At 40.3% G+C, this 26,655-nt stretch overlaps 2 protein-coding genes across 6 annotated transcripts in view; one reads left to right on the top strand and one right to left on the bottom strand.

The window, feature by feature from the left end:
- FAM219A (family with sequence similarity 219 member A) overlaps positions 1-24,185 on the bottom strand; it is a 97,752-nt gene extending 73,567 nt beyond the window's left edge. For 2 of the 4 annotated variants that reach the window (XM_056805994.1, XM_007498862.3), the window contains exon 1: positions 23,474-23,605. In XM_056805994.1, the coding sequence (XP_056661972.1) occupies positions 23,474-23,500 (27 nt within the window). In that variant the 5' untranslated portion in view covers positions 23,501-23,605. Of the gene's footprint in view, positions 1-23,440 lie in introns of all 4 variants that reach the window. The other 2 variants (XM_003341652.4, XM_007498861.3) reach the window with 2 other exon arrangements.
- Positions 24,186-24,260: 75 nt separating this feature from the next.
- Positions 24,261-26,655, top strand: part of DNAI1 (dynein axonemal intermediate chain 1) — a 314,390-nt gene continuing 311,995 nt past the window's right edge. For both annotated transcript variants that reach the window (XM_001378802.5, XM_056805993.1), the window contains exon 1: positions 24,261-24,432. In XM_001378802.5, coding sequence (XP_001378839.3) covers positions 24,403-24,432 — 30 coding nt within the window. In that variant the 5' untranslated portion in view covers positions 24,261-24,402. The remainder of the gene's footprint in view (positions 24,433-26,655) is intronic.

Genomic DNA, 26,655 nt, shown 5'->3' on the forward strand with positions numbered 1-26,655 from the left:
TAAGGTCATTTCTTTTTAGCTTCTCTACTTTAAGAAGGGATGAGGGAAGAAGTGAAAAACTTGCTTTTTCTGTTCCTAAGTAGCATCATGGCAACTACATCAAATGCCATCAATTGCCTCCTGCAGACATTCCTGAATCACAAAAGACCCAATTTACCTGCACAGCCTACCTCAGCTCTTTCAAGAAATAACCCTGCTCCCAGTTCTATCCCCTGGCCAACCAAATAATTTCTATTAATTTGCTTCTCTGGCTACCATGTGCTAACAGAGAGCATTCCCCTTTCAAGACTCCAGGCACCAACCCAAACTAGCAAAATCAAATGAGGTCATACAAACCATAACACTGAATATCAAAATCAAAAGTCCAAAGTCATAACTTATAAGAAAGTTCATAAGTCAGGTATATACTCTATTTTCTGGCCCCTGTGCCTTCTCCAGTACTTCCAGTACTTCCAGACTAAACCACTATAGGATGCAATATAGGGTTTTTGTCCTTTTTTGGGTCATGGATCCCTTTGGCTGTCTGCTGAAGTCTATGGACACTTTCTCAAAATGTTTCTAAAAGGATAAAAATTTTTAAACCTATAAGGTTAGAAAAAGAAATTAATTTTGCTGAAGTATAGTTATCAACACATATTTTTAAAAAATAAATTCACAGACTCCAGATTCAGAACCACTAGTCTAAGATATAGAGTCTCAAGATTCATTCCCTCTTTCTTATAATTTCTACTTGGGCCAGATCTTATCAGTTTAGAATGACTCAGTTGGCATATATGGGACAGAGGGGGTGTTTCTTTAAACCTGATTTACAGGCTTCTTCACCATGATATGCATTCCTATCATTACCATTTTATTTAATAATGCATTTTATTTACTTGAGGTCTGGAAGAAACTTTAGCAATCATTTAGTCCAGGGGCAGCTAAGTGGCTCAGTTGATAAAGTCAGGCATGGAGATGGGAGATCAAATTTGGTCTCAGACACATCCTAGCTATGTGACCCTGAACAAGGCACTTAACCCCATCTGCCTAGCCCTTATTCTCTTCTGTCTTGAAACTGATCCTTATTATCATTTGTAAAACAGAAAGTAAGGGTTGGGGAAAAAAAAAGAAAGAAATCATCTAGTTCAGTCATTTCATTCTACAGAGAAGGAAACCAAAGCCTAGATAGGTAAAGTGATTTGTTCTTGTTGGTGTCAGTTCTTATGGCTCTTGATACTTTTTACAGTCCTGAATCTCCCTGTCTAATAGCCATACACCCAGTCTGGCTTCAACCAATAAAGTTCATTAATTAGGTTTTGCATGTAAAAATGTATAATCTAAAACAGGTAATTCAGAGATATAATTGATATTTATATAGTACTACATATTATTTTCATATTTACTATTCTCTAATATTTCTAGACATCCCATGAAATAAACAAGCCAAGGACTATTCTCTCCATTTACAGAGAGAAATTGAGATCCTCCCACTTCTTGTCCAACAAATTAAGTAACTTTCCCACAGTCTTACTATATAGTGTCAGGGATCTACCAGGTCTCCTGACTTCCACCACACCATGCACACAGGACATATCTTTGATCTGGGGAAGCAGAACCAGCAAATGAGTAAAGGTCCATAAATGATTTGCAGAAAACTATTTTGATAAAATGAAAATGTAGATCCCTGTTCCCCAAGTACATTTCTGCAACTATAGGTACATATATTACAAAAGAATCAAAACCCAAATCGCTAATTTCTTGTGTTAGGAAACTGAGACTAGAAAATTAGGAGACTGTAATGCTGCAGGATCCAGGCATTATTGACTGTGCTTACAGCCCTCAAAGGCTCCTTTGTATATGTACAGGAAAGAAATCAGGGAAGAGTTGGATTCTTAAGGCCTAGTCCTTAGCAGTTTCAGAAAGCCAGAAAATAGCCAAAAATTTCTTTTCCCTCTCAAATGCTTTCCTTTTCTGTCAGCCTACTATTTAATCAAACTCTGGCTGATCCAGAAGACCAGGCTCAGGAGATCTGTCTGAACTGGTTGTTTCAGAAACAATGCCTGATGCCCAAAGATAGAATGCTAGTCAGTGAAAGAATACCTGAAGAACGGAAGAATAATCACTCAAGAGATGTCTGCCAAGGGTTGAAATCAGACTCCCTATTCTTTCACATCTAAAGAGTGGATCCTTCCTTCCATTAAAATGTAAAAAATCTGAGCCTGAAAAATACTGTCTCCATCTCCTTTGCCACCTCTCTTCAATGGCTACAAACTGAGAGGTAGAGCATGTCTTACGATCCCTTCCACTTGCCAGACAGAAGTAAAGTAGCCTTGTCTCCAATATAAAAAACTAATCAGTTCATTCCAATAAAAGCACATGGCACAATAGCTAAAAGTCCCACAGTGCTAGCCCAGCTGACTGCTGAACTCTAGCCACAACTAGGCTACAGTGATCCCTCACTTATCATGGGAGTTATGTTCCAGAGACCCCCATGATAGGTGAAAATCCACAAAGTAGCAGCATTATATATATATATATATATATACACATATATATTTAATAATTTATATATATTTTAAGGCTTTACAAACCATTCCCACTCTCCTATAAACCTTTCCCACACTCATAAACATTTCATATGCTCTTAATCACTTTCTACAACCATAAGCCTATGTAATTTTAACAAAATCCCACGATATAGCAAAAACTCTGTCATACAGAATTAGATTTTTTTTAAACCCATAATACAATGAAGCCATGATAACTGAACTGTGATATAGCGTGGAATGACTGTATACTCTTAAGTTCTCTTTATGTTGAAAAGGGAAAACAGATTACAAAGTTGGTAAGGGAAGAATATGATGTAGTCAAGTGATTAAAAAAGTGATGGTAAGCTAATAATGTTACAGGTAAACAAAATTTAAGTATGAGGGTGAAAAGCATACATCTAATTTGCTTTGTAATTAATGATGGCAACATATTTGGTAGAGTGGCTACTGCCAGGCACTGGAGGGGAGAATACTAATATTATAATTTGTGTTCAATGCTAAAAATTGGTCTTCTTCCCATTCTTCCCCTATCTTCTCCTTGTCCCTCTCAAATGCTTTCCTTTTTATCAGTCTAATCAGTAATGGCATCATAGTTTAGTGTAAGGATATACCAACTGTGAGTCTCTTGACTTTTGGATCCAGTCTCTAACTATTCTGAAGCATGCAAAACAGGACTGCAAAGTCAGATAGTAGATATATAGTTTAGGACAAAGCTTCCCTCCTACACCTCTCCCCCCACAATGCCTTTATCTCTACAGGGGAGAAGTGGATACGACCACAGAGCAAGTCTCAGTAGCTCAAACTAGAAAAAACTATTGGTCACTATAAACTGACTAGACAGGAAAGAGGCCAAGCATACAGGAAAATAAGTTCTAGTTAGCTTTAAGGTTTGTAGTTGGTGACAAAGGCAGGATTGGAAACCAAATCTTCCTGATTCCAAATCCAGTGCCCTTTCCGTCACACATATGCTGTTAGTAAATGTTCTTAAGATACCGTTTTTCCCCCTCCAACGAACTTATAAGCTTCTTAGTAAGGAAAGGAACCAGATCTTCAATTTTAGGGCTCCTATGCTTCCCACTCCAGAACCAATGAATGCTAGGATATAAGTTCTGGAAAGGATGACAGACTGGTTCAACTCCCTCATTTCACAAAAGAGCTGAAGTGACTCTCTGGCAGTCATAAAGCAAGCATAGGTTTGTACAGGCTTTTGCATATAATCAGGTCTTGATGGCTGACTGCTCCAGTACCTCATCAGACAGAGCACAGGACTGAATTACAGTCATGAATCCTTCTCAGTATTTGCTACCTCCTATTTGCACAGCCTTAAACTGCTTTCTTAGTGGCTTTCTACTGCTGCCCTTTCTGCAAAAGGGACAGTCTTCATTAGCCCCAACAATTACAGACCTACTAAACCTCAACCCTGGCTAACTCCTACTATCTGAGTCCTTTGCCCCTGTTCAAGAAAGTCATGAAATTAAGCTGACTTTATCCACTACAAATTTATAGCGCATAACTTCCATAAGGCCCTTACTGCCACTCAGCACTATTCTTACTGACTCCTTTCATTCCCCAACAGGGACTATTCCAACTTTCACACCTCTACCCTCTACACTAAGAGCAAAAGATTCACCAATTCACTTCCTGAGACGACTGAAGCAATCTGATGAGTTCCCCAACCCTTCTTCAAAACTATTCCACATCACTTTTATTATCAACCAACCATACAGGATCACAGATTTAGAGTTGGAAAGGACCTTAGAAATCATCTAATCCAATCTTCTCATTTTACCATTAAGGTAAGTGAGGCTCCAAAGAGACTAAGTGACTTCAACTGGGGTCGTTTAAATTCAAGTCTAGTACTCCTTTCATTGTACTATATTGCTGCAAGTATTTCTTTGGCATTTACTATATACCAGAAACTGTTCTAGGTAGTAAGGATACAAATATTAAAAATAATTAAATGAACTCTGACCTCAAGGAGTTTATATTCTATCAGGGAAACACATGCATATATAAGTAAATACAAAAACTATTCAAAGTTGGTGCAAAGTAATTTCCATGAAGAGATACCTAGATGGTGCAGTGGATAAAGTTGCAAGGCCTGGAGTCATGATGGAATGCATTCCAAGCATAAAAGACAGCTTGGGATAAGAAGTGACTTGCTCAAGGTCATACATGTCACAAATAGCAGAGCCAGGATGCAAATCCGGATCCTTTGACTCCAAATCCAATTATCTTTCTAGTAAATTAATTTCTAGTGCAGGATCTTGTTTCACTAATAATCCCTGATAGCATTTATTTTTACTTTCTTTTCCTGTAACTTGTTCCTATTTTCCAAACCAAACCAAACCAAACAAAAAAGCCCTTCCTTTTTTAAAATTAGTTAATTTAGAATATTTTTCCATGGTTAGGTGATTTATGTTCTTTCCTTCCCCTACTCACTTCCCCCTCCCAGAGCCCATGAGCAATTCCACTGGGTTATACATGTATCAATGTTCAAAACCTATTTAAATATTATTCATATTTTCAATAGAGTGATCATTTAAAGTCAACATTCCCATTCATATACCCATCGAACCATGTGATAAATCACATGTTTTTCTTCTACATTTCTACTTGTGAAGAATTTCTACTTGTGAAGAATTGACTCTCCCTTTGTCTATTTAATTAATCAAATCAAGTACTTGAAGTACCCCTACTTAGTATCTAGCTAACTATTAAGTAAGAGAGCTCACAAATCCCATACTAGTTCACACCCCCAAAGGCCACCTTAGGCAGTGCTAGGCTAATTGGGAGTCTGTAATTGGTTCCTGTAAAGAGGGGGAGAGACAGGAAATGATGTAGAAAAAAGGGGATAAAGGCCAACTCCAAGGACTGATTCATTCACTCTGCATTGGTGAGCTGAGTTGAAGGGTGATTCTTCTTGGATGTGGTCACAATGTCCTAGATTCATCCTTGACTGGGACTTTCGACACTGGAGAGGCTTGCTGATTGAGTAACTCAAGTCTGAAGGAAGAGGCTTGCACTGGTGGATTTCTGGCTGAAGATGCCACCAGATCTGGACTTGAGGGAGCCCTTACTGGGGGGCTGAGGCAGACTTCACTGGATCAGCACTTAGGTTGGTAGGCAAGACAATGCTCTGTCTCCTTTTTTTTTTTTTAATAAACCCTTACTTTCTGTCTTGGAGTCAATACTGTGTATTGGCTCCAAGGCAGAAGAGTGGTAAGGGCTAGGCAATGGGGGTTAAGTGACTTGCCCAGGGTCACACAGCTAGGAAGTGGGTAAGGCCAGATTTGAACCTAGGACCTCCCATGCTCTGTCTCCTTCTTACATTTCCCACTTTCAATATCTCTACCTTGTAAATAAAAGCTGCTAACAGTCATTTTTTATTTAAGGGCTAATATTTTATAAATGGCAACTACAATCTCACTTTTATAACTCCTATTGAGTCAAACCTAATTTTAATTCTTATATACTCCCACAGTTCTTTCTCTCAATGTGGATAGTGTTCTTTCTCATAAGTTCCTCTGAATTGTCCTGGATCATTGCATTGCTGTTAGGAAAAGTCCATTACATTTGATTGTGCCACAGTATATCAGTCTCTGTGTACAATGTTCTGGTTCTGCTCCTTTTGCTCTGCATCAATTCCTGGGGGTCATTTCAGTTCACATAGAAATCTTCCAATTCATTATTCCTTTTAGCACAATAGTATTCCATCACCATCAGATACCACAATTTGTTCAGCCATTCCCCAATCAATGGACACCCCCTCATTTTCCAATTTTTTGCCACCACAAAGAGCACAGCTATAAGTATTTTTGTACAAGTATTTTTCCTTATCTCTTTGGGGTACAAACCCAGCAGTGGTATGGCTAGATCAAAGGGTAGGCATTCTTTTAAAGTCCTTTGGGCATAATTCCAAATTGCCTTCTAGAATGGTTGGATCAATTCATAGCTCCACCAGCAATGCATTAGTGTTATGGAAAAACTTCTTGAAAAAGTTGTATATTGACATTTTACTTCTCAACTCACACTCACCTCAGTTCTCTGTAATTTGGTTTTTCCTCTTAATAATCATATAAAAACTATTCTCTAAGTTCATCAGTGACCTCCTCTTAATTGCCAAATGTAATGGTCTTTTTTTTTTTCAGTCCTTATCATTTTTTAATACTCTGTAACACTGACCATCTTCTTTTTCTTGATACTTTCTTCTCTTATCTTCAGAGACTCCAACATTTCTAGTTTACTTTCTACCTCTAAAAGTACTCTTTTCTACTTCCTCATCCTTTGTGGCAGATACTTCTCCAATATTCTGTCCCAGGATCTTTTCTTTTCTCATGACTTCTCCTTTAGCAATTTCATCTGCTCACACAATTTAATATATAATCTCTATGCAAAGTATCCTCAAATCTAGAACTCTAGCCTTAACAATTTTTGTGAATTCCAGGCCCACAATTCCAGATGTCTTTGGGACATTCTTACCTGGATGTTTCACTGGCACCTCAGATGCAACTTGTCTATAACTGAATTTACTTTTAATGCAAAACTGCTTTCTCTTGTGACTTCATTATTTCTACCAACAGTACTACCATACTTCCAATCTTTCATGTTCAAAACCTTGGCAATGTTTTTGACTCTTTTCTTCTCCAGAGCCAAATGAGTACAGAGTTCTGTTGATTTCACCTCAGCATTCTCTCTTTATTCTTCTGCACCTATTCCTTATTCTCTATTTCTGGTGCCACTACCCAAGCACAAACTCTCATTAATAACACATAGGGCTATTTCAATAGCATCTTAGCAATTTTTCCCAATTTCAGTCTCTTTCACACTGCTTGTTAGATGAATATTCCATAAACATTTATCTGATTATGTCATTACTCTACTGAAAAAATTTTAAATGACCCTTATTGACTGAGTGGATTCACAAGATCTAAGTTCAAATTCTGGCTCCGTCACTTAGTTACCTTGTATAACCTTGAGCAAGTCATCTGTAAAATAAGAATTTGGATTAGATAACTCTTCTAACTCTAAATCTATGACATCAAAGATGAAACTGTTTAGCCTGGCATTCAAAGACTACAATTTGGTACTATCCTACCTTTCCAGCCTTATTCTCTTCCATGTTCTAGCCATACTGGATTCTTCATGTTTCCTATGTTTCCTTGCCTCCATTTTTGTACATGATGGTTTCCTTCTCCCCAGTACCCAGTCCTACCTTTCAGCTTTCAACTGAATTCTTACTTATTCTTTCCTTAATAATATTTTTAAGCCTTAATTCAAATATTATAACTTACAGAAGTCTTTCCTGACCCATATCCCATCCCTAAATCTATAGTGTCATTCACTTATTATATTATTTTTATGACAGTTATTTGTATATGTGTGATTATATATTATTAAGACTGAGTTCCCTAAAAGTAGAGGTTTTGCCTTTTTTCAAACTTTCAATCTCCTACTCCTACTAATCTGTACATTTTACTGTTGTTCAGTTGTTTCAGAGGTATCTGATCTGCTTGACCCCATTTGGGGTTTGCCTGGCAAAAATGCTGGAGTGGTTTGCCATTTCCTTCTCCAAGCTCATTTTACTGACCAAAAAAAATGAGGCAAACAAGGTTAAGTGATTTGCTCAGTATTATACAGCTAGTTAAGCATCTGAGGCCAGATCTGAATTCAAGAAGATGAACTTAAATGATTCTAAATCCAATATTGTGTCCACTAAGCCATTTAGGTGTGTATATCATGCACTATAGATGATAGGTGTTTAATAAACATTTACTGAAGTACTGTAGAAAACATTTAACACTGCCAAGAACTAAACCATTAAAAAAAAATCCCTGTCCAAAGTTAAACATAACTTTTTCCCTTTTAAGATAGGAAATTCCTACAATGGTACTCAAAGCTCCAAGTTGAAAAAACTTAAGGGGTCCAGAGGCCAAGGAGCCAGGTTCTACTCTTCTGTGGTAAGCCCCTACAATGAAGGATCAGAGAAGTATTCATTGGAAGTCAGTATGCTAGGAGAGGTTCTAGAATACCGTAGATTCAATTAGCGTCAATCCTGGTTCCAGTTTTGGCCCACCAATTTTCAACCTTCCCTGGCCCTAAGGAGGTATTGCTTAAGTAGGATGCAGTCAACCTAGAGGAAGACTGGTTCATTAAGACTTTATTGAATAGGGAATAACAAATGCCTAAATGCCTGAAAAACCCAAATAACCAGAATAGCAACAGCCAAGTCATGGGCCTAGCAGTATCACTTAGGCATCCTGGTATGCTTCAATTCAGCAGGGCATCCTTGATTCTGTCCCTGTATTGGACCTGGGTTGCAGGCTGGCCACTTGAGGCTTACATATAAATCAACTCTGGCAATTTCAAATTCTACGCTAAAGAACTCTATAACCTTGGTCAATGCTACCCCCTCCCTATGGCCCTGGTGTAGTCAACAGATTCTATTGACCACCTGGAATTTTATCACACCTGCCAAGCCCAATCTGGAAAAGTGACTCCCTGAGGGTTCACCCTCAAGCATCTCCTGGCTCTGATTATAAATAATGTTGAAACCCGTTGCAATCTTATTTGATGAGGGAGCAAGTTTTAGGAGGGAGAACATTGGAAGGAATCAAGGGGACCATTAACTTATTGTCAAGCCTCAAAATGAAGAAAGCAAGCCCTTTGCAAATATTGATCTGATAATATTGGATCTGGCTGAGAGAATAGCAATTCACACCAACTGCCTTTCAAAACTGTTTGCCATGGTGTTTACCACAAGTAGCAGACAAATGAAACACAGAACAAGGAAGAATGGCAATTTCAATGGCAGCTTGGGTAAGATAAGTTGCTCTGACCCACAAATTATAAGGTGGCAGGACTTCTGTTATATTAAAAATAAATAAGCAAAAAGCAAAATATCAAAAGGCCACCCACACTGGTCAAGAAACTATGTTCTGTAGGATAGATCTGGTGAATCTTATGAGTGATGAGAGCTGAGGTCTCTGCCAACACAGTATTTTTCCATGAGCCATTTTCCAGAGTCAGGAAATGCCTGGGAATACTGAAAGAGAAACAAACCTAGACAGCAAATGGCTCTTGAGACACAACTAGAAGCAGAGTTCACATTAGATCTATGGGAAGAGAGATGCTTTTGTATCAGAATCCAGAGATTAATCTGCTAGAAGTCTTTCTTGGGCCTTAGGAATACTCAGCTTCAGGAGAGTCAAGCATTCATGTATGGGTACTGTACAGAAGAGAACAGAAAGTTACTGGGGGACTGTTTCCTCAGAGTAGCAGTTAAGGATACTTTCATAAAGCCTTCCCAGGTACCCTAAAAATGCTCTCTCTTCTCTTCTCTTTTCTCTCCCTCTCTTTTCTTCTCTCTCTCTCTCTCTCTCTCTCTCTCTCTCTCTCTCTCTCTCTCTCTCTCTCTCTCTGAATGTAAGTCAACAAAACAATATGCTTTCTAAAGAAACTTGTACATAAGCAGAGATGGAATTTCATGACTACTACTACTGGCTCTAAAGGTACTATAAAGAATCACCTAATGACCTCAGAGCATAATACAGATCCCTTTTGATCTTACCACAAAAAATGTCAAGAAGGAAGAAAATAACCTCCTTCTTCTTCATCACATTGATATATGGGAAAAATAAGACCTCAAAGTCCTCCATCTAATCTGTAGCAGAGCTATGTGGAGAGCTCAGGTCTTCTAAAGGAGGTCAAAGTTTTTCCCTAGTTTTTGCCATCTCACCCCCTATTTTGCTGGGCCTAGACTGTTTAATTCCAAGAAAACAAGGTTTGGATCACTTCCAGAGTCAGGAGAGACTTCTTCCCAAATCTTCAGATTCTGGAAACCTATCCACATGGCTTCTGTGACAAATCTTAAAACCAATATTTAAAATTTAAGAATATTCTATCATTGAAACCTTTGAAAAATGCTTATAGTGTAAGTCAGTATATTTAGTGGACAATGGGGATGAGGCTGATGAATGTACTAAACCTGGTTTGTAGGTGATATTCTTTGCTGCTTATTTACCTCTGGACAGTCTACATAATCATCGCTTCCTCCTACTTATATATTCCACATTTTATCTCTCAAATCCTCATCACATCCATAGTAACACTTCATGCCTTCTAGCATTTCCATTAACCTTCTGCACTAGTCACATTCTTTATCCAGCCAATACTCAAACAGATATGAGAAGGCCTGCTAAAAAGCAACAAGCCTAGGGAATGGGAGCATGGGAGATCCTAGGAATTCTCTCAAGCGGGGCTTTACAATTCTGTTGGTACAGTACAACCAACAGATCCCTCTTACTAGTTGATGTGATCTGCATGTTAATTTGCCAGGGCTTATGGATTTGTTTGATTCTGCTTTATAGCTGGCAGCTCCTCCATTAAACAATAGTACCTGCCCCCAGCTCAATTTCCTTTAGAATTTTATTTTTGCATTTGCAAGGAAAACACTAAGCAACTGTTACTGGCACATAAGGGCCAGGACACACTGTACTGGCATTCAGCCTTCTAAGAGCACCAGATGTTTTTTTCATCTCTGGAAGGATGTGAGCTAGTCGCTCAATGTTAAAAGACTTATGCAGGAGCCTTGTCATTAATGGAGATGGGAATTTTGCTAATTAAATATTAAAAATCCTCACTCTATTAATAGCTTTCTCCATTCTCACAACAAAGCTGGAGAGTACAGTCATCATTTTTACTGCTAAAGTGAGGCTGGCTGGGCCCTTCAATGCCTCACCTATCTTCCTCACCCTCAAAAACTTGTGTGAGAAAACAATATGAAAGGGCTCTAGGAAGACAGGTCTATAATAGAATATTGACTGAGTGCCAAGGTGAGACCTCCACTCACTTCCTAGCTCTGCCACTGAATTCCCGGGGGACCCAGAGTAAGTCTTTCATTAGAGTTTAGACCACCCACAATCCCACTGGTTTAATTTTATCTAACTCTCTGTTCCACATCTACCTAATAGATATAATACATTCTATTTTATTTTTATATGTCACTATCTCTCCTATGTACCATTCAACAAATTAAGCACCTACTAAGTGCAAGATGTGGTACCAAGTGCTAAGGAAACAAAGATAAAAATAAATTAATTCCTTCTCTTCAAGAACTTACATTTGGGTAGGGAAGAAAACTGAGAGGAAAAAGGGGAGGAAGATGAAAAAAATTACAAAGTAAGCACAAAATACATATAAAGTCATTCCAAGGAGCAGAGACCATAGGGGAAGGGAGAAAAAGGGGGAGGGGGGGTGCTCAGGAAAGGGTTCTAAGAGGTGGTGCCTGAGCTGATTTTTAAAGAAATTTAGAGATTCTAAGAGGTAGAGATGGGCCCTGAGGTAACCACTGGGAATAAACACCTCATTCCTAACTCTGTATGTTTAATCATATAAAAGGTTGGCCTCAGAGCTTCCTTCCATTTTCCATCCATTGTCCTGTGATTGATCACTCTCTCCCTGAAATGCTCTTCTACCTAAACTGCTTCTACTCATCCTTCAAGGCTTAGTTCTTTTCTTTCTGAAGCTTACCTTAACAACCTCTATCCCCCAGTTCTCTTACCTACTCTTTTATGATTTCCAAAGGTTTTATTTTCTGTTTTGCAATATTTTAGCATTTCATATATTTTGTCCTGTTTTTAATTCCTTTCATGAATGTAACTCATCCTCTCAACAAGATTATAAACGAAATCATTTCCTTCTTTTGTATTCTCTATCTACATCCTAAAAATAGCTGACAATTATACAGGATGTCCTAGAGCAGATTTAAACCTTAAAACAGCACCAAGCCTTTTGGGATACTCAGAATTGCCTGTATAGTTCTTTTGACCTATAGAGTATTAAATAACATCTCTGTGATGTAAAAGTATGCTAGGGATTATTTATATTTTATAGACTAGGAAACTGAGGCAGAAAAGTGAAGTGGCTCTACTTTCAGGGCTTTTCCCACAATTCCTCACTGCTTCTCCAAATCAACAAACTTAGAACCAGTACTGAGCACATAATAACAGCCAACATTTCTTTAGCACTTACTATGTGCCAGACATTGTGCTAAGGGCATTTACAATTATTATCTCATCTCACAACAACCCTGGGAGATAGGTGACACTATTAGTCCCACTTTAAAGATGAGGAAACCAAGGCAAACAAAACAGAGAGGTTAATTGGTTTGCCCAGGGTCACAAAGCTACTAAGTGCTAGGCACAGAGCAGACATTTTTAGGATATAGAGATGACAAATTGACTAAGTTGTTCAAGGGCTTCAGGCCTTGGTTTTTCTATCTGAAAAAATCCAATTTAAAAAAACCTTTACCTTCTGTCTTAGAAGCAATACTATATGTTGGTTTCAAGGCATAAGAGTGGTAAGAGCTAGGCAATGCGGGCTGAGTGACTAGCCCAAAGATAGGAAGTGTCTGAGGACAGATTTGAACCCAGGACAGCCTGGCTCTCAATCCAAGAAACCACCTACTTGCACCCTGAAAAAAGTCATCTTACTATTCTACCCTAAGGAGATATGAGGTAATCTTAGGATCACAGAGTTAAAACTAGAAGTGACCTCAGAAGACATCTAGTCCAAACCACACATTAGAGGAGGAAATTAAAAGGCCCAGAGAAATCAAACTGACTTGCCTACGGTCACAAAGGTCAAGTCAACAGGCATTTATTAATCACTTCCAGTGTGTTAATCATGCCCTAAGCAGTGGGGATTCAAAGAGGTTTTTTTAAGTCCCTGATCAGAAGGAGCTCATAGTTCATAAATGAGAGAAATGACATATAAAAATTATGTGCAGTGACACTTCCCAGCTGTGTGACCCTGGGCAAGTCACTTGACCCCCATTGCCTAGCCCTTATCACTCTTCTGCCTTGGAGCCAATACACAGTATTGACTCCAAGACGGAAGGTAAGGGTTAAAAAAAAATTTATGTGCAATCAAGATCTATACAAACTAAATTGGAGATAGTCTCAGAGGGAAGTCACTAAGATTAAGGAGGTCTGGGAAAAGTTTCTTGCAGAATAAGTTGCAGAGCTAGTATTTGAAACATGGATTTGTGATGCAAATCCAGCATGCTTTCCAGAGGAAAGAACACTGACAAATACTTGAGTTGGAAAACTCAAGTTCTTTGACTCTAAATCCAGTGTCCAAAGAATTCTATTTTTTGGAGTCAGGGTTCAAATACTGATTCTGGTTTCTCCTTGATATTCTCTTCTTTCTGGGTTTTTGTTTTTTCTCTTGGTTTTCCTTTTACCTAGCTATCTCTCTCCTTCTTAGTCTCCTTTGTTGGATCTTTATCCAGGTTGTGTCCATAATCTCCTCAGCTCCCATGGACTGAATTTTCATCTTTCAGACTTATTTATTTAGGCCCAATTTCTCTCCCAATCTCCAGTCTTATATCTCCAACTGACTAATGTATAAAATATTTTAAAGTGCAAAGTTTAAATTCCTTTTGATAGAAATTTTAGGTTAAGAAACATGCTACTTCTCCAAATACAGAAAGGGAACTGTTTGATGAAGACACCATGAAGATACCTCCACAGACCATACGCTGCATCAGAAGATTCAGAGTGAACTTTGGGATGTGGTGATTTGAACTGTGTGGGGTTTGAATGCATTTGTTTTGTATGTATACTCTTATGCCAAAGGGGACTGTCCCCTAATTGGCTTTTTATCAATGCACCTAGCAATTATTGGTTTTGCTCTCTTTTCTTATCCTCAAATTATTGTAATTTCCTAGCTGGTATGTCTACAAGACCCATCGGAGAGACTAGTCTTCCTCAGGCCTAAGGGGGAGGAATGTAAAAATGGAGATTTGAACCCTAGACTTCAATCCACAGAAGTCCTTGATATTTCCCAGAATTCCCTATAATCTCACCTGAGTCTCCACCTGGGCGAGATCACAATTAGTATTTTAATGGGAAGTAAAGCCTACCTCTCCCTCTTCTATGCTCTGCTAGGCCACTGCAATGATGTGGTAAGCTTTGAATGGGCTAATCAGCCCTAGGCACATGGTTTCTTATTTTGTATCTTCTCTATTCCTTGATTTCCAATAATCTTTAATAAACCTCATAAAATACAATATTTCTATTATTAGAGACTAATTTAATTTTTACACTATTTATACAAATGGAGCTGGATATCAGATAGACATCTTCAACTCACATTGGTCCAAAAAGATGAACTCATTTTCTCCATCCTTACCCCTGCAGCCCTCCCCACCTCTACCTAATTTCCTGAGGGCACCACCATCCTTCCAGTCACCAGGGTTCCACTTTAGGTTTCACCCTCCCACACCAACTCTCCCACATCCAATCTGTTGCTAAGCCCTATTGATTTTGCCTTTGCATCAACTTTTTTTTTTTAAACCCTTACCTTCTGTCTTGGAGTCAATACTGTGTATTGGCTCCAAGGCAGAAGAGTGGTAAGGTCTAGGCAATGAGGGTCAAGTGACTTGCCCAGAGTCACACAGCTGGGAAGTGTCTGAGGCTAAATTTGAACCTAGGACCTCCTGTCTCTAGGTCTGACTCTCAATCCACTGAGCTACTCAGCTGTCCCCCCTTTGCATCAACTCTTGAATGGTCCACAATTCTCTTTTTCTGACACTTGGTACAGGCCCTTAATACCCCCCCACCTGAACTATTACAATAGCCTACTGGTTGGCCTTGCTGCCTCGAGTCTCTCCTAACTCTAGTCCATCATCTGCCACTTACCTACCAAAGTGATCTTCCTATATAGTATAGTTCTTACCATATCACCCTTCCCTCCACTTAATGAAGTCCAGGGGCTCCCCATTACTTTCAGAATCAAACAAAAGATCCTCACTTGGCTTTTAAAGCTCTTCATAACCTAGTCCCTTCTTAACTTACCAGTCTTCTTATACCTTACCTTATCTCTACCCACATACTCTTCAATGACATAGACCTTCCTGTTGTTCCATGTATAAAACAGTAATGGAGGGGTTGACTGGATGGTATAATGAGAGAGAGAATGGAACCCCTCCAGGTAAGGGCAAGGAATGTGAGGAGTAGATGCTATTTGCCCCAGGAGGCAGAAGGAGGGGGAAGATAGGTTTGTTTCCTCCTACAGTCAGTCCTCTTCAGAAATATCTCCTCACTAAACCTGCCCTTTTCCTTTCTTCTAATAACTGTGATTTGAAATATTCTTCTTCCCTAGTGGAAGAGAGAAATAAGTTTCTCTCCTCTCAGCTGAGCTAGTGTTCTTCACTCACACTGGAGTATGGATGGTAGATAACAGTCTTTATTCTAATAATTAAGTGGGTCAGGGGTTAAACAGGAAAATGTCTAAAGGGTTTCAGGGTTTAGTGGAAAGAGGTGAAAGGAAGTCCCCATCTAACTAAGTTTCCTTTCCCTCTCTCCAAGTTGAGAGACTCAGGCTTCACAGCCTGGCCTCCCAGAGGTTCAGGTTGGGTGAACTCTGGTCTTATCATGGCTGATCAATGTCCAGACCCAAGGTGTCACAGGGATGTGAGAGATATTGAAAACTGTTTCTTGCTTCTTTCAGGTTCCTGCCACCTCTCTTTGGGAATCTTTGAGGGGATGGTGGTTGGGTTCAATTAGGGTTCAAGTTCAGTGCTCAGGAGCTGGTCTCCAACCAGACCTTCTCCTTTGCCTTCTCAAGACCAAGAGAGCCAACTGTTTTCCTCCTGGAATCTCCTCTTCTTCAGGATTCCAAGTCCTTTCCCCCATCCCCTGCAGTGGATGGAAATTTTTGCAGTTCTTCCAGTCTCTGTTAAATCAAGTCTCTGGATCCTTCCTGTACCACAAAACCCACTACATCTCAATTACATGTATTTTTCATTGTCTGTCCTCCATATCTGGAATGCTTTTCTACCTTACCTGACTTTCTTCAAGTCTCAGTCAAAATTTTACCTTCTTAAGAAGGCTTTCATAGTCCCCCTATCACACCAGCATCTTCCCTCTAGGATTATTTCCCGTTTTATACATGTATATAAAACACCAACAACTCTTACCTTCTCTCTTAGAATAGATACTAAATATCAATTCTAAGATAGAAGAATGGTAAAGGCTAGACAATTAAATGGGTTAAGTAATTTGCCCAGTATCACACAGCTAGGAAGTATACCTAGTTGCCCCTACCCTGTATATGTCTTTATAGTAAATACTGAACAAACAGGAAGGGCTACCACCATCACATATGCCACAAGTTGTATATAAACTTAACAGTATGTTGCTGCTTGCTAAAAATGCTAATGTAATTTTTTGATACTTCTGGGGATCTATGATCTAAGTATATATACTATACTAACAGCCAGCAACCCATGTATACCTTTTCATTCTGGGTGATGTTTTTGTCCATTCAGTCTTGGCCTGAATTTAAAGAAATAGGATATCTAGACCAAGTTAGACAAATCCACTGTGGTCTGTAATGATCAAACCACATCTCTAATGCAGTGTTTCAGGCACTGAATTTTAAGAGTCCCTGATGGGGAAGTCAAAAATATCTCAGTCAATAAAGTGCCAGACTTGGAGACAGGAGATCCTGAGTTCAAATTTGGCATCAGCTGCTTCCTCGCAATGTGACCCTGGGCAAGTCACTAAATCCCAATTGCCTAGCCCTTACTTCTCTCTTCTGCCTTGGAACTAATACTCTGTATCAATTCTAAGAAGAAAAGGTAAGAGTTGGGTTTTTTGTTTTTTTAATTTGGTCAATTTCAAACATTATTCTTTGGTTACAAGAATCATATTCTTTCCCTCCCTCCCCTCCTCCCACCCTTCCCATAGCTGACATGCAATTCCACTGGGTATTACATGTGACCTCGATCAGAACCTATTTCCATGTTGTTGATGTTTGTACTAGGATGTTCACCCAGAGTCTATATCCTCAGTCATATCCCCTCGACCCATGTGATCAAGCAGTTGTTTTTCTTAAGAGTTGTTTTTATTTGTTGTTTTTTTTCTTTTTTAAGAGAAAGATGGGGAGAGGTTTAGAAATCAAATCAAATGTAAAACTGTAAAAAGAAATTAGTATATTGGGAGACTAAGGCAAGACAATACCTGTCTTCAAAGGTCTTAAAGGCTAGTTTATAGAAGAATTAGTATCAATGCATAAAAATGTAAGAGGGGAAGCTTTTGGCTCCAATTTAAGTTTTCCTGTTTCCCCCCTTTCACTTGGAATACTTTACATTTAAATTTAAACCAATATTCAAGTGTTCAATATTTCAATTGCTTTGTGATTTCACGGTAGAAGGGCTTTTTCTATAAGATCTGATTATAATTTGTCCAAGCCTCCTCCTCTTCTTCAGTCATTATCTATGTCCTTCTCTAATTCATTCATAGAAGAGCTTATGAAAAATGGGTTCCACACTAACAGCATGTTTAGGACACTTGTTCAAGAAATAGCACCATGCCATTTAACCACACATGGAAGTGTGAGCAGCAGTTTTCTCCTCTGTCAAATGGAAACAATAATGTTTTGTGAACCGAAATACAAGTCACTGACTTCCTCTGGGTCTCAGTTTCCCCCTTTGTAAAATAAAGGGATTGGACCAGATTGTCTTTAAATAAACCAGTCCCTGAACTGTTCACTGCCAAGTCAGAGGAGGGGGGATAAGAACTCCATATAATCCCCAAACTTCACTGCCACCCAGCTTTGGAATTTACAGAATTGTCTATTTCATAAGGAAATAAGTATTTATAAAATAAACAACTACTATGTTCCAGAATCCATGCTAAGTTCTTTACAAATATTATCTCATTTAGTACTCACAACAACCCTGGAAGGTATGTACTTTATTATTCCCTATTATTCCTGAAGCAGAGGTTAAAAGATTTGCCCAGGGCCACAGAGCCAAAAAGTATTTGAAATTGGATTTGAACTCAAGTGTTCCTAACTCCTGAGCCAACATTCTATCCCCTATGCCAACTAGCTGCCTCTAATTCCTGACCATGCATAGCTGTTTCTGGTAGATAACCTCAATTCTGAGGTTCCTTTTCCACTCCCATAACTAGACCTTTAAAGGCATATGTGCTCAGAACACCTGGCAGAGGCCAACTCTAGTCATTTCCTTCCTTCAGCTCCAATGGCTCAGTATTTCCAGATAGGAGGCAGTGACTTAGAACTTTAGAGTCCACACCTATCTCTTCCACTAGCAATTTTCTTTAGGCAGCCAATACCCAGATTTCCTGTACAGGAAAAAGAAAGGCAAAGAGCCAGACCAAGGTAGATACTGCAACACAGATCATCATCTCAGTCAACAAAGCATTTCTCTCCCTAATCAAAATGCTGCAGGAAAAAAGCCATCCTGGGTCTTTTCTGCCTTTCTGTAGCCTGAACCAATTTCACTTGCAATTATCAAGGGTGCTGGAGGAAAAGAAGTTGTTCGATGGTGAGCCCATCTATTAGCAACCCTCTCTGCCTTAGTGCCAGCACAGAACAGCACTATAGATTGCTATGGTTCCCGAATCGCCCATAATGAAGTGAAAGCAGCTTCAAGCAGAGGAAAACACCTGCCTCATTCCAAATGAATATCCTCCATATGATTAAGGAGCATCTGAGACACTCAAGGGAAAAACTAGTTACCAAAAACACTTGAGGGGGTCGCTGACTGCAGAGCTCAATAGGCAAACCCACCCTTTAATTTGAGTGAATGTATAATCCCTATCCCAGATAACCTAATAAACATCACTGAATAATAAAGCTATGTAGGGACCCTATCCAAAATAATTAAACCCCTAAATCTTGTAATTTTTTGCCTTGAGAGGTTCTTTAAAAGATCTAGTTCACTCACCACTTCTATAACTAACCCAGACCAAATAGAGGGATATATTTGGCCAAGTATTGGCAATATAGGGCCTCTGTGCCAAGGATAGCAAGTGGACCAATTTTCAGTGGTATATCAATCTGTTGTCATTGTTTTGCTCCCTCTGCTACGTTAAGGATATGGTACAGGTCCTCTATAAGGTATATACACCTCTGATTCTCTGTTCACCCTAAGAATACCAGGAATCAGCAAGGATCACTAACCCTTCGCCCTGGTCAAAGACTGATTCTAACTTCTAAACCTATGCTAATATTTCCAAAAGAGGAGACCACGGCTTCTCTTGGGAATTGCTTTTAGGGCAATAATAGTGTTACAAGTTCTTCTTAGTGTTAATTCTAAAAATTTCTTTTAACCAATTGGAATCCATTCCCTCTACTATCTTCAAAAAAATTATTCTTGATTCTAAAAGTATTCTCTTTGGATTACCATGGAAACACAAACTAGTGATTATCTTGGGCACCTAGAGATCCCAGAAGTTTTGTATGCTCCTATAGAGAATATAAAAAAGTAAATATTTTACATGACATATTTATATGCTTAAAAACCCCTCTTTTCTTTTTGAAACAAATCTTTTTCTTTCCTCTTTTTCAGCTACATTTGTAAAAGCTATGTTGTACTACTTAAGCAGATTAGATTATCTAATAGGTAACCATCTACCTGTTTTGGCTGTTCAACAAAGACAACAGCCTAAATCATAAGTAATCCAGGTGCAAAAAGGATCTGGCAGCTGGAATTCTCTCCTTAAATCACAGCAGTATAACCTTAGTCCTAGAAACTAGCATAATACATACAAAAAGCTCCTTCATTCTCTTGGATGTTCTCCAGAGAATTCATGCTCCTGGAAAACACTTTTGATTATCAAGAAGGCAGATATAGTATAAATGGGACCCAGGGAATTAATCTCATTTAATTTCCTTTTCAAAAGATAGAGAGGACCAAAACCCAATCTTGTATTGTGAAGGGAATTGTAAAGGGGAAAGGCTTGAGGCCCATTTAGGGTAAGGATAAAGTGTCCTCAGGTCACTATTGGGCTTGGGAAAAAAAGAGATAAGTAGCAGAAAATACATTCCATGGCAAACTCCATCCCTAAACCTGTAGCCTACCCTAATTTCACATATAACAGTAGCAAGACCAAGATTTCTTTCTACTCAGTTAGTGCTTAAATTAGCATCTTGGAAGCTTTTTTTTTTTAATCTAGCTATAGTGTTCCTCATCCATTTTAAAGTTTAAAGTTTTCCTTTGAGCAGAAAATAAAGATGTTCTCCCCTCTGTTCACCTTTTCCCTCCAACCCACAAGCGTATCAAACTTCTAAACATATTAGGAAGGTTATGAGTATTTAAGTAATTTGATTAGCTGCTGCCACAGAGGTGAAGTATCAAGGGTAATTCAAAGATGCTGGGTTGAGTAGCTTAAACTTCAAACTGGGAGCATGGTTCAGTTTTTTCTAGTCAGGCCTGATGCTGCCAACAACAATATTGCACCCTACCCTGCCATGTCCTCAAAATTTCAAATTGTGACAACCTTGCACTGTTCTCTGATGGTCTAAACTTTTTTAGGGAAGAATTCTCATGAAAATCTTAGGAATGAAGGGAATGAATGATTAATCTTTATTAATTTTATTAATTTCATTTCATAGATAAGGTAACAAAAGTTCAGATGGGAAAAAATGAAACAGTGGATCTCTATTCTACCCAATAACCATTTCTAATTTTAATTTTCTGACTAATACCCCTTTAGCCTTCATTTCACTTCTTTGATTTTTTTTCAGGATCCAATATATGGTCTCCTTATGTTCTGAGTTTAGATCCTGAAGATGAAGGCTTGGGCTTCCAGGAAGCACTGAACTCTCTTTTGAGAGAAGGGCTGAACTAGACTCTCCAGATTCCCAAGGCACAAGTTGCTGTGGGGGTTGGGGGCAAATGTAGGTGCCTAGCTCTCTTTAAATTGGTGGCTGGGGATCAAGTCAGAGAGAACAACAGACTAATTGCTATGTTTCCTGTTATTAGGAATTATAACTATGCTGCTTATCTATGAATTCTGGAGCTGTGATTCCATTAAAATGCTCTCACCTAAACCATTGAATCATAGTAAAAGCATTTTCTTGCAGAGTATACCTATAGCAGGATTAAAGAGTCTCAAGGAAGCCAAGGAAAGCCAAGGCATTTCCATTAAAATGCTCATTATATGCAAGCAGTAAATATAGTCTGTCTACTACCCCCATTACTATACAACCCATAAACAAAGAGCTAAGGATCCATCAACACCCATTGCTACCCAAAGTATAAAATTAATTATGAACACAAACTCTCAAAGCAAGAGCTCAGGTGGTCATCCAAATATATTACCATAACTCCAGATAGTAATGGAAGGCTTAAAACAAGAGGGACACACATGTTCACAGTCTCTTCTCATGGTCCTACTTGCTTCCTTCCCATCTAGACAAATGCAACTCCTTTTTGTCAACCTTTTCCAAGTTCAGTCAGAGGACACACAAATCTCTCTCCATCAACTTGTAGGAGACTCTTTGGTTTCCAGACTTATCTCTGGGGATAACATTCCAGAGTTCTCAACACAATCATCCACTCCTCCAGAGAAGAAAACAACCAAAACACCTGACTCGGGATTACCAAATTAGAGCTCTTTTTTCATTCTCTTTCTCCTCTGCAACACTTCTAAATCTCATTTCTGGCCTCTTTCCAGGAAGAGTTCTATATGTAGCAATTCTCTCACAGAGCATGGTCCCTCATATAGGAGCAGATAACCTTTTCCTTCCACCACCCCCCCTAAGCTGCCCCCCCACCCCGGTTTAGAAGGCCTGAGTGTATTCTTCCCTACTTTCCCCTTTCCAATACAACTGCGCTGGGAGCGATTACATCATTCTCTAACTGACACAGGGGCTCAAACTGACTAAGACTTTGCAGCATTGGGGAGGCACCGGTATTCATTCAGGAGGAGATAAAGGAAAGCCTTTAGTCCCTCCAAACATACCCATTTGGTATTGGGGATGAGCTGAGGGGTGGGGAGAAATGCCTTGAGTTACTGTAGTATCAGCAAAGGAGTACCTGCTTTCCTAGACCTCCTTTGTAAGACTTCCCAGGGAACATGGGATCCCTTAGCCTTGCTCTAGTCCTGACCAGTGCGTATTACTAATATTTTTGCAGCTTCACCACCATCCCACAGAACTCAAGCCTTCCAACACAATGGGTACCAGGATACTGTGATACCATTCTCAAGGTTCCCAGATTTCAGCCTTCATACCTTTCAGACATCCCCATTTCCATCAGTTCCCACTTCTTGCCTTCTGGCCTCAAGCTTCTCCTACCTTCATTCCCCACCCTCAGCGACTTGAATAGGGGAATGGTGGGAGTGAAGGTAGAGATCTTCAGCTTTATTCCCAAGGGAACCTCACTCCCCGCCCCATCCCCTCCCTGGACTCCTCCACCAAATCTCTCCCCATCCCAGCAATGCCTACCCTTGGCATTAGTGTTCTCTTCCTAGCTATGCTTCCAGCCTATCCCACCTCCAGCTACCTCCCACTCCTCTCTTGTTGCTCAGTCTGGTCACCACCTTCCCCCAATTACTCAACTCCACGTCTCTAGCTGCCCGCACTGCTTCCCGCTGCGGGGATCATCCTTCTTTAGCTTCTCCCATCCTTTGAGGTTTCCGGTGCCCCCAGTCGAAGCCATCTCCTGCCTTCAATTCTGGTCTTCCTCCTCCTACCAAGGGCTTCTTCATCTCCTCCTCCTCCAAGCCCTGCTGCTCACTCCTCATCCCTACTACGCCTCCCCACGGGCTCTTACTTCTCCCTCCTTCCAGCTGTTCCCTCTACCAATTTCCCATTAGCTCCCCATTCCTCCACTCCGGGCTCTGAATCGCCCCTCCCCGACTTCTCTCTTCCCCTACGCTGTCCCTAACCGGTGTTCGCCCCCGACCACGGCGAGATGCTCTCTCATCAGTCTAATGCATGCCTCGCCTTTGCTCTCTGCTCGACCGAGCCCTCCAACTCCTCCTGCACCAGAAAGGGGAGGGGGGGTCTCCTGGTACACCTCGGCCCCCTGCCCCTGCGGGTCCCCTTCCCGAGCAGCTTTAGCCCGGCTGCCGCCCTCCCTCCCTCACCAGCGGCTGCATCTCGGAGTGCGCCGTGGGCACCTGGAACCGGTCGATCTCCTCCATCATGGTGCCGGGGGGATGGGGAGGGAGGGGACGCGGAGCGTGGGCGGCGGCGGCGGCGACGCAGCTCCCGGGGTGCAGGCGGTCTGGCGAGTGAAAGGCGCGGCCGGGCGGGAGCTAGGGAAAGAGGGAGGGAGGGAGGAGGAAAGCAAGGCCAGCCAGCTACGAGAGTGAGCAGAAAGGGTGGGCACTGCGGCCTCCTCACAGGGCAGCGAGAGGAGTCGTCGTCCTCGGCCGCAGCTTCATCCCCCGCGCCCGATCCCGCTAGCAGCCTCGCCGCGCCCGCTCCCCGCCCCAGCTCGCCTCCTGTCAGCCAGCTCAGCCACTGCGGTGACTCGGCAACTCCACTTCCGGGTCCGGGACACCGCCCGCCCCGCTGGGCCGCATAATTCATGAAGTGGGTAGCACCTCTCCGCCCCCCTCCTGCCTCCGCAGATCCAGAAGAGCGAGGAGGAGGTACACCTCAACGATACATTATTCATAAGGGAGGCGGGACGGGAGTGGGGCTCCCCGCCCCCACGTATAAGTTACGCCTTCCTCCCCAAGGTGAGGGAGGGGTGCCCGTGGATGACCGCTTCGATGCTATGAGATGCGCCTGCGCCCGGGCTTCGGGTCCGTTGCCAAGGTAACGGCGTCTGGCTCCAGCCCACCGTGGAGCTTTCTTTTCCCACACCAGAAAAGAACAAATGGCAACCGGGAGACAAGAGGGAGGGAAAAAAACAACTGCGGCAATGAATCCCCACCAGCTAATGGTCACGTGACGATTATGCCCCCCCCCCAAGCGGGGAGGAGGGGTCGCGAGGCTTCCGGTACGTCTCCCGGGTAACAGATGTACACTTCCTGCCTGCAGTAGAATTGGGGTTTAAGTCAGAACCCTTGGCTTCCAGCAGCGTCCTGTTACTACAGCGATGGCACCGAAATCTGCACCCCGTAAATTGGTAAAGCTCTTCTTATCAGTTCTGACAATCCTGCCCCTCCATTCCCATTTCTGAACTGACCCTTCCTGAAGACCCCTATGACCAGTCCCTCCACTTTCTTTGACTGCCTTACCAGTGTCAACAAGAAATTATTGAGCGCCTACCATGTGCCCAGCACTGTTCTAAGTGGAGACATTACTCTCACTTGTCTTTCCCTGAGCAGCTATTTGAGAAGATGGCAATACAGGATGTAATGCAATGAAGTGATAGACTGGTACAAACTATTAAGTGCTATTGAAGATGAAAGGAGAAAGGCCCATGTGGGCAACAGAAATCAGAGAAGGCTTCCTAGGGAAATCTGTAACTTCGTTAAATGTCACTTAGAATGGGGGAGTCAGGGAAGTTTTGCGGTGAGACCAGCTTACATTTTTTTAAAGTTCACACCTCTGGACAGATGGTCCCTAAAATGGCCATTACACTGTGGCTGTACTTCTGAGAGTGTTGATAAGAGTCCAGGCCAGTAAGCCCTCCTGATTAAGCAGTAAGGCTTTCCTAATATATCTATATTATATATATATATATATATATATATATATATATATATATATATATATATATATATTCCCTTGTGGTGGTTGTGTTCTTTAGGAAAGTCTTATGGATGGGACTTGTCTACAAAATGTTTAGAACTTTGGACGTAGAACAAATAAAAAGGAGACAATTATAACTTCATAATAAGGTCATTAACAGTTGCATCTGTGATACCTTCTGAGTCTTTCCCTGTTCTCAGGCATATTAGTGTCAGTGGCTGTAGAACCTTGACAAATGATCTCTTGATCTGACCTTTCCTTATCATGTGCCTTCTAACCTACTTCATCCCCATCCTCAACAGGAATCCTTAAAATTCACCTCTCTAGTTCCACACCTCATAGGTACCTACAATCTACCTTGTTTCCTGAGCCTCTGACTTTTCTTTTATTTTATACTCCAGTCTATCTTCCTAAAATGAGTGTCTACTCAGGAAAAAGCTCATACTGTGCCACTGAAGTTACTGTCTCATCTTTTGTTGTCCTATTTTATGGGAGTTCTAGGAATCACCCTTTTGGGTCAGATCCATAATCCAATTAGACTAATGTTTTTTTTTGCCAGTAGCAATATCAAGCAGGGTTCTGAGGGATGGTATGATTAGTTGGGTGCTCGATATTCTTATATGAATGATTCCTTTCTATCCAAAACATTTTAAAAATGTGTTCACATTTCTTTTTGACTCATACAATAATCTAATGAATTCCACAGCTTAATATAAGGTAGGATAAATGAAAAAATGTATATGAAGTATTCTAAAACTTGTAAAGCACTATATAAGTCTGAGTTATAATAATTTTTAAAATGATGATGATACTTGTCCTAAAATTATTCATCTCAAGTTTCAAAGGGAATTCTATTTACAAAACTCAGAAATTCTAGTATGAGAGATATGCTAGAATTTTGTAAATGAGAGTATGAGAGATATACTAGAATTTGTGAGTTGATGAATAGTCCATATTCAGTTTATTTAGGAAGCATATAATCATATGGACATTGGTCATGCCTCCTCTTAGTCTATACTGCCTCAGGCAGAAAAGAGCCACATAATTATGGAATTTTAGAGTTGGAAATGAACCAGATGCCATGGAGGGTAACCTAAATATTTCAACAAGAATCTCCTATATGACAGCCCTGACAAATGGTCATACAAGTTTTGCTTAAAGACCTGCAGTGAAAAGGAATCTACTATATCCTGGGACAGCCCATTTGGTTTTTGGATAACTTTGGATTTTTTCTCACATATCAAGCCTAAATTTGCCTCTTTGCAATTTCTACCTATCATTTCTTATTTTACCTTCTGAAGTCAAACAGAAATCTAATCACTCTCATTTCATATCTCTTCTGCAAAAATGACATCATAAAATGTCATGAGAGATTCAGCCTCAAAATTTTTATCCAAAAACAGTAATAGAAATTCATAAGCAAATGAAAAACTACTAGATATGCTCAATGAAAAATTTAAAAATCATTTAGGCAATGAACAAACTTAAAAAGATCCAAAACAATGAAAAGTCAAATGCATTAAAAGAAAGAAAAAAAACCCCAGAAGTACATAGAAATTCTACCCTTAGTTGCATCAGAAAGCTACAATAAAAAGAATAAATTAATTAATGGAACATTTATTGAATAATTCCTATATGCCAAGCACTATATTAA

This window comes from Monodelphis domestica, chromosome 7 (genome assembly GCF_027887165.1).
Source record: "Monodelphis domestica isolate mMonDom1 chromosome 7, mMonDom1.pri, whole genome shotgun sequence".
Taxonomy (NCBI): Eukaryota; Metazoa; Chordata; class Mammalia; order Didelphimorphia; family Didelphidae; genus Monodelphis; species Monodelphis domestica.